This window comes from Centruroides sculpturatus, unplaced genomic scaffold, assembly GCF_000671375.1.
Source record: "Centruroides sculpturatus isolate CEXI.00-Female unplaced genomic scaffold, Cexi_2.0 scaffold896, whole genome shotgun sequence".
Lineage (NCBI taxonomy): Eukaryota > Metazoa > Arthropoda > Arachnida > Scorpiones > Buthidae > Centruroides > Centruroides sculpturatus.
In genome coordinates this window covers 285628-294632 of record NW_019385166.1, presented here as the reverse complement: position 1 = coordinate 294632, position 9005 = coordinate 285628, and the positions used below count along the sequence as shown (strand labels likewise).

At 31.5% G+C, this 9005-nt stretch overlaps 1 protein-coding gene across 2 annotated transcripts in view; it reads right to left on the bottom strand.

Moving 5' to 3' along the window:
* Positions 1–387: 387 nt before the first annotated feature.
* Positions 388–9005, bottom strand: part of LOC111635669 (neuropeptide CCHamide-1 receptor-like) — a 32429-nt gene continuing 23811 nt past the window's right edge. For both annotated transcript variants that reach the window (XM_023380699.1, XM_023380698.1), the window contains exon 2: positions 388–2335. In XM_023380699.1, the coding sequence (XP_023236467.1) occupies positions 1228–2331 (1104 nt within the window). In that variant the 5' untranslated portion in view covers positions 2332–2335 and the 3' untranslated portion in view covers positions 388–1227. The remainder of the gene's footprint in view (positions 2336–9005) is intronic.

Sequence of the window (9005 nt, the reverse complement as noted above, 5' to 3'; positions counted from 1 at the left end):
CCCACTTTGAAGCTTAATAACTCCTGTACCTTTTGTCGAAAATTTCCGAAATTTTGCAGGGAGGTTTACGTATTAGTTGCATTGACGCTATTAAATTTTAAAGGTTAAAGGTCGAAGAGTAATATGTTATATCTAGCGTGAGATCAGACAAATTTTTCTGATGCGGAATACGTTTTATTATTATATTTTAATATATACAAAGATGTTGAAAGATACTGCAGTACTGGCATAATTACAGCAACACACTGATTACTTGAATGGGAAATTTTCCCACATTTTTCATAATTATGTTGTCCAAAAATAGATTTTCTTAATGGAAAATTAAATATTTTTGTTAATAAAATAGATTTATGTAGTGAAATATCAAAATTATTTTGATGCTGCCTTTCTTCTGTAATAATCTCAATTACTTTCTTCCATTTTTTTTCTTCATCTTTGGATAATTAATGAATAATTTAAAGTCTAAACAGTTAAGGCTGACATAATCTGTTGAAGTGTCTTTAAAATAAAATAAGTGGCAGATTATTTATCGAGCGAACCATAAATAAATAGTAACAACAACGTTGGAAGAATGTAGAAGAGATAAATTACGTTCATTTATAAGCATTAGGTAGTTCTATAAATGTTAGATGTGTTGTAAATTAGTTGAAAGTGTTGGTCTGATAGAAAAACACAAGTGAATTTTAGGCTATTTTCCTTCTTTTTAACAATCTGACAAGTCAAAAACAGAAGAATTTGAGCCTGTTTTTCACTTCCTATTTGTGTTTTCTCGTGTGAAAAGTACTAAGGATTTATGGTTTAGACGTGTCAAAAATAAGAAAATCCTACCAATTTATGGTTTCTACAAGACTATGTTTTGTTTACGGGTCGAAAATAGACTTAGTTTTGTTTATATATGTCAAAATAAGATGGAAACTACACTTATTCATGTATGAAATTAGTTGAATTTGAGTCAGATAAGGTAAAAAATGAGTAAATATGACAGTAATAACGGCTTATTTACAGTTTCGCACCTCAAAAATAAGGGAATTTTTTCGATTCGTGATGTGTTTAGTATTTTATTTCAATTTACTTTATCTCTTTTACACACTTCGAACGTTGTTGCATTTACAGTTAACCCCTGTAATTTACCAACTAGACACTGTCTTACTCCATAAACACGCAATTTTATACGATAAAACTAATTTATAAGTTTACACAACCGATAAGCAAGCGACAGGAAATCTTTTAAATCTTTGTGATGGTCGTCCCCAAAGAATGGTTCCTAACAGAAGTGGTATGAAGTGTCCGGAAAACCACCATTGTGTTTTTATGAATTTCGTTGTGGCAACAACAAAGGTATCTCTTGTAATATTTCCTGTACACTCCACTAATGAAGTACAGAGCAATGGGGTTGAGGCAACTGTTGACGAAAGTCAGTACGTAACCCGACATCTTCAAAATGTGCCAGAAATCATTATAGTGGTCTCCTGCGTTGGGATAGAAATAGAACCACATGAGGAACACCTGATTGGGAAAGAAACAGATGGCAAAGACGAATACAAACACCAATACGATTTTCGCTACTTTAATTCGTGCCTTCAACTGTTTGGTGTGACTGTCGTTCTGTCCCACTGTGTTCTTCGTGCTCTTCAGCAATTGTTTGGCCATCAGGACATAGAAGCTAGCGATAATCGATAAAGGAACGACATAAAGTGAAAGAAATTTCAGTAGCACCATTGTTCGTGGATACCAGGGTGACATATTTTCTGGAAATGGGTAACATACGTAAACAACCTTGTCGTTATCAACTCGCATTTCTAACAGGAAGGAGTAATAGGCTCCGGGAACGGATATGGCCACGGATACACACCATATGAATATTGCTATGACTACAGTTAGTGTTTTCGCGTGACTACCGGTAACTTTCTGTATTGGTAGAGCTATAGCGATATATCTATCAACACTCAGCATAGTTAGTGTCAGAACGGTTACGGCAATGGACACATCTCTCAAAAATTCACTCAGTTTACATATAAATTCTCCATACGGCCAGGCATCAAACAGGTAAATGGTGCTAGTAAAGGGCACGTTTCCCACTATGACGATCAAATCTCCCAATGCGAGGCTCATGATGTAGATATTTGGCACGCTTCTCATTGTCCTGTTGTGCAAGAATATGTAGACCAAAGTACCATTGCCTATTAATCCTACAAAAAATATTATGGCAAAGATTATGGGCAAGATATAAGTTTCCAGACGTTGATGATACGGGATGTAAGAATACTCCGTGACGTTGGAAGCATTGTGAGTTTCCACCAACAAGACGGACCCATTTAACGAATTCATCATCAATCTGTAAAGAAAAAAAGACATATTAATATAATAAATACCCGAAAACGTAAATTTAAATTAAGTTTTTCTTAAACACTTAATTGTTTCCAAACTTTATTATGAGAAACTTCCTCATTTGCATATCGAGGCGACGTATTAAATTCTAGTTTGCAAGAAGAGGATAATTAAATTTCTCTACTTTTCACAATTTTTTTAATAAAGGCGAATTAAACAGTGTGAAAAACACCCCTTTCACACTCCTTAATTACTCAACTCGGTCAGTATTGACAATGTTTCCAATTACTTTCCTACAGTAATTTAGAAGAAATAAACAATATTGAGATGGGAATTACTAAATTCAACATCTTCTTGTGTTTTTTATCTGTAGAGATGATAGTAACTTAAATATTTTTACTCGATAATAGAATTAATCAGTGGTGTTGACATAACTCCGCCAGCATCTATTAGACGTAGAAAAGAATAACATTGTACGAATGTTGATTAACCGAGCTAACAAATCATCTCGTTTTCTAAACAACACTATCTTTTTCAATATTTCAACATTTAAACAAGCAGCAAGTATATAAATGAACCTAATTAATATATAAACAGCTACAGGGATAAGTTTCCTTAAAGTAAATATAATTTAGTGTTGTATTAAGCTAGGAATCTTAACAGTGTGTATTGTGCAATTTCCGTTCAACCACCTCACAGAACGTGTCGTGTAAAATAACACAGCATTAACCCACACGCAATGACAACAATAACATTATCCTTCACAATTAATTTTCGTTAGTGTGACCTCCACGCACGTACCCAAACAGGAAACAGACCATCGTGTGTGATTGATTTTCTCTCATACTTCTCATACAGAATGGTCGTTTCGTTGAGTGATACAATACGCTGCTTTAAACTGATATATTCTTTGATTCTGAGCGTGGTAACACCATCTAAAACAGATTTTTAGTTACCTTATAAACAATCAAGGTGAAGATTTGCTAGCTTTTCTTTACGTGTTTTGACAGTAGCTCTCGGCAGCAACCAACAAATCATTGATCCAAACTGACTGCTATTTGCTACTGAGGAGAACTGTCACAATACATAAGAGGTGGTCAATTCTTCTCTCCAAGGTGATTTATCATCTCGGAATTTTCGAAATGAATAAAAAAATACTTGGAGTTTTGAGAATACCGCGATTAAGTGGTGTACTCGAAACGTTATTACACTTATATAACTGCCCTTTATTTATTTTTTTTAATATAATATACGATATAAAACACTTAGGAACACGACAACACCACGAGTTATTTAATAAACACTCGAAAGTCGTGACGTTTATGAGTGAACTTACAACTTGACCTCATATTAAATTTTATATATAAGTGTATATAGGGATAAGAGAGCAAAGATTTCTTGTTATGAAGTTAAATAAACAGGCTTAGAGGTTAGAGTTAATAAATTACTTCACTCGTCTTCATTTTCAGATGACAAAACCTTTGCAAGTAATGATACTAAGAAGATCGAGTTATCTTCTTTGTATATATCTAATTGGAGCACCTTTTTGTCTATACATAATGAAGATAACCCCAATTACATTGGTCAACTACTAGCAAAACATTTCCTTCAGGGCACAGTGGAATTTATTGATGTATTCAGTAGAGCGATGGTAAATATTATTGAAATATTCAGTGTAAACCGTAGAAAAAGTTCAAAGTAGTAATTTTTTACACCACCAAATCTTCGTTCCTGTTATCCTCTTAAGAGTTGACTAAGTGCAAAATGTAACAAGAAGTAATCGCGCTTAATCTTGTGACTAAGTACATGTCACACAGTGGATTAGTTAAACATACAACGTGTTTTCTCTCGAGATTGTTCTATATATTTATTAAATAACTGCACGAACGAATGTATATTTTACTTTATAAATAATACATTTATATTATTTATGAAAAAAATATTCTTAATATGAAAGCTGTCTTAGAGAAATAAGCTGCAAGAAAATCGATTATTAGACGTCAGGAATAAATCGTGTTATGTCTGCTACACTGGTTTTTCTATTAATAAAAAAACATTCTCAATTGTAACAATAGTTTTATCTACGTAATAATACGCCACTTGTTTCGTATTTTATCAAGACACTGCGACTAAAAAAGCATTATTGATCGACCTTGTACAAGCTGTTACGATAAAGCTAACCGCAAAGCTTAGAAATTAACTTTTAATATGCCAGTGTAATCAAAAAGTAAGGAGTTATTACTACGTGTAAAGGATTTTCTGTATTTTTAGTACAAGATATTTCACTTATACGCTGTATTATCTGCTCTGTTCGATTATCCGAAAACTCGCCTACTCAGCATTACCCGGTTAACAGAATTTCTACTGTAATTTTAATGCAGTTTCTTACTAGTTCTATAAGAATTTCTCTATTGGCGAAGGTGCCAGCAGAGATTTGTGTAAGAATACAATTGTTATACTTTATATTTTGATCTGGAAAGGAAACATGGCAACCGAATGTAATCGTATTGTGAATTTTCTTTTTGTGTTTGACGATATTCCATTGTTTACCCTTCACGCAACTTCTAAACGTATCATCAATCTATTTTCGGGACATTAATCGAACTCTTCTCCACATTTTCTTTCCTTTCCAGTACATTAAAGACTGGAGATTCCCAGTTAAATAATTTTCCATTGCTTCCATGTTTCTTTTTCTTCTACTCTATAAGATTTCGCTTCTGTATAATTCATTTCGTAACGTAATACATCGCCGTAGCCAATCTCATCTTTAAACACGCCGTCCTTGATCGATAACACGGGACATTTTGTAAAAATTCCACTAATAAAACTTTAAAATAATAATCAACGAAGCTATCGCGTAAACAAACATACAATTGTGACGTTTCCTTTACGTCATTAAACCAGTTATGAATACGAAAATCAGCCGCGTTATCATTATATTAATCTCAGTGCGAGTTTCTTTCCCCTCATAGCAAACCATTGATTAATTCCAACTCATCACACATTATCCATAACTACACACCATTAATATCATTTGGTTTTTTTCCCTTTTTGTTTCGGATAATTTGTTTCCTTTCGGTTCTTCGGATGCCATTTACCTCCACACCTTAATGGCAGACGTATCAAGTAATATGTGATGGCCCTATCTTTTTCCTGCTCCTTTCTCGCATACTAATACAAAATTTATCACATAAATTACACCATTTATCTATCGTTACGACACCAGAAATAATATATTTTATCTTCATTTCTATCTTCCCAGTCCTCTGTGTTTAATTCTATTTTAAGGCATTTTAATAATTTAACAAATGACTCGTCCCATTCCCTTTTAAATCCTTTCCACTGCAATCGGCTATCCTTTATTCTAGGATTAAAAGCAAAACTTTGACAAGTCTAGTTCGAATGTAATCTAAAGTTAGTTGGGCTATTATGTCCGGTGTTCATAATTCTTCTGTTACTGCTACTCCTTCCACGTATTCTGACTTTTATCTTCCGTCTTACATTCTATCAATGTCACGACCTTACAGCAGATTTTCTGCAATTTTTTTATCTTTTTTGTAAGCTGCGAGAAGGATTTTCTCAACTTTACTAACTTGTGTAACACGAGAATTTTTTAGAAAATTCCTTTTTATTTGTGTTTCTTACAATTTTATATATTACTTTTGATAAATTTTACTTGTTATTCTGTTTTTTCTAGCACTTGATTGAAGAACGATTTAAGATGGAAGATTGAAGAACGATTGAAGATGAACGATTGAATATGAACGANAAATTATCAATAAAACACCAGCTAAATACAGGTAAATTATGAATAAAACACCAGCTAAATACAGGTAAATTATCAATACGCTGTTTCTCGATTCCTGTCGTCATATTTGTGTCTTTTAAGATGTAAAAAACAGCACATTTAAATTTTTTAGATGATAGAAGAGAGTATTGACAAAAGATTTCTAATATTAGAATTCACCTCTGCAAACACTCCCTCGCATTACCTTAAAATTTAATGTATCGTATATCAATACTTGATTTGTTATTTGTGATAAAACGTATTATATTATTCAGATAAGTAAAAAAAAATCACAAGTTTTCATAAGTAACGGACAGACACACGGATTAAATATTAATATTTAATTTAGTATTTCTAAAATACTTTTAGATACGTAAATATCTTTAATGCCTATCGTTTCTAGTATCAATATCGTCAATTTAATTGTGTTGAAAGGTATATTTTCGCTTTATTGATCTGTAAAAAGAGTGAATGTTCTATAAAAATTTAAACATTTCTGCATTTTTAAACGTTTATGCTTTTAAATGTTTGTTTTTTTAAAGTTATAAGAGGAGTTTTTTAAATAAAATGAAAGGGAGTGAGAGAATCTCTGCTTACCAATACCTGATTTATTATTAGATATGTAAATTTTTTTAATTTATTAGATGTATTTCAATACCTGTCATCTACAGTATTATTAATTATACATGCGTGACACTGGTTATTATAAAAAGAAAGCTTTTCATTTCGTTTTAGGACATTTATATTACATTGAAAAGTATAAATTTCATATATTACAGAGTTTTCTTTTACTTTGTTGTAGATACATGAAGAAATTACATTACTTTTTGTATTTTTTTAGGTCTTTACTGTTTAGGACAATAAAAAACACTAAAATAATCAAATACAATTACTCATTTTTTTATTGATGATCCTTTTGTAAAGTAAATAGTAAGATACGAGGTGTTGAAAGGTCTGTGGTTTGTAAAATATCAGGTGTTGTAAGGTGTAAGGTCTTTGAATTCAGAGACTTTACACCTTACAACACCTGATATATTAAAGAAATGGCAAATTTAACGGCCTTACTACTTAATAGGAATGCTCTTCTGTAAGAAAGATATTAGAAAACCTGGAACTATTCGTGCATTTGGGTACTCCAGTGTTGACTCGAGACATTTTTCTTCTGTTAATATTTCTTTATAAATAGATTTGTTTATGGCCCCCTGTTGATAGAGCCCTATTTGCCCGTAAGATAACCTGCAACTGAGCTTTAAGGGTATTTGGTTGGGGGATCCCGCTGTGTTTTTTTAGTGTTTCGTAGAATATTCATACCACATTTGGTGTAGATACGTTGAAGGGTATAGAACCTTCCACCTAACAAACATACATAAATATTTTGACTTTATATATAAAGATTAAAAGACAAACACTACATTTGTAATTTACACTACTGAAAACGTCAGAAATTACATTTTTACTGCTGAATTTGTTTAAAATATACATTTCTCAGATTTATATGTTACATACAACAGGAAGCTGCATTTATGTGATTTACAAGTGTAATACATGTAACACAGAAACAATTTTTTGATTTATGTTTATTAGAATTGCACACGTGTAAATAAATATACGTGTAAATTTAATTGTAAACATAAATTCAAGATATAAGAAGTAATTCACACAGTGTGACGTTTCAAAAATTCCGCTAATTAAATTATCTTTAGTGTTTAAATGTCTTATAAACTGAAAGAGTTTACATTTAATTTCGTGTATTGTTGTTAATTAATTAGGAAGATAATTAAACTTGATGTTTTCTGTCAAACGTTTGCATTTCTTTTTAATTTTATTTATTTAAAAACACTGAAAAAAGTGTAATTAGAGAAATGCCATTACTGATTTTCTTTTATTGATGGTTTCACTTGTAAGAAGTCAGTTATAAACGGTACATAAACTCTGATCTCATATGACTGAGCTTGGATATATTTATATGTTCAAGCTCAGTCACATTTATATGTTTAAGCTCAGTNAAAAAATTCGAAGTCAAGATCGTATTTCTATTTTTTAATTTTTTCTTATGTAAAAGTACTGTCTGTAACTAAAAATTCACTACTAAAACATGCTTTTAGGTGTATCGAATGCATTTTTTTACTACTAAATACTAAAAGAACACGCGAATTTTTTAAGTTTTGATGTGTATTTTACTTCTAAAAAATCAAGATCCTATAAACTCTGATCTCATATGACTGAGCTTGGATATATTTATATGTTCAAGCTCAGTCACATTTATATGTTTAAGCTCAGTTATATTTATATATTCAAGCTCAGTCACATTTATATGTTTAAGCTCAGTTATATTTATTAAATGTTTATGTATACTCTGGTTAAAAATCTGGTTGAAAATATAAATAAATACACGTATGTTAAAGAAATACATAAATAAAACCTGTATATTAACTATGCACGTAAGCAAACGTATGTACTGTACATAAGAAAAAGTTTGTATGCCAATTATGTGCTTAAAAATCTTCATGCCAAATACATATAAAAAATGCTAAATAACCAGATAAATAAATAAAGATGTGTACATCAAATTTGTATGTACAAGTTATGTCAATTGTGTATGTAAATGGAAGCACTTATGCTAAATACAGTCGATCCCCCTATAACACCGTAGATTTTTCCGTTTTATATGAATTCAATGTTGTACGAGTCACTTAGATTTTACAAATACGTGTGCCGGACTGTGAACGGAGTCGACCTTCCTATAACACTGTTGATTATTCCGTTTTATATGAATTCCATGTTGTACGAGTCACTTAGATTTTGCAAATACGTGAGCTGTTTACAGCCCGGCACACGTATTTGTAAAATCTAAGTGACTCGTACAACATGGAATTCATATAAAACGGAA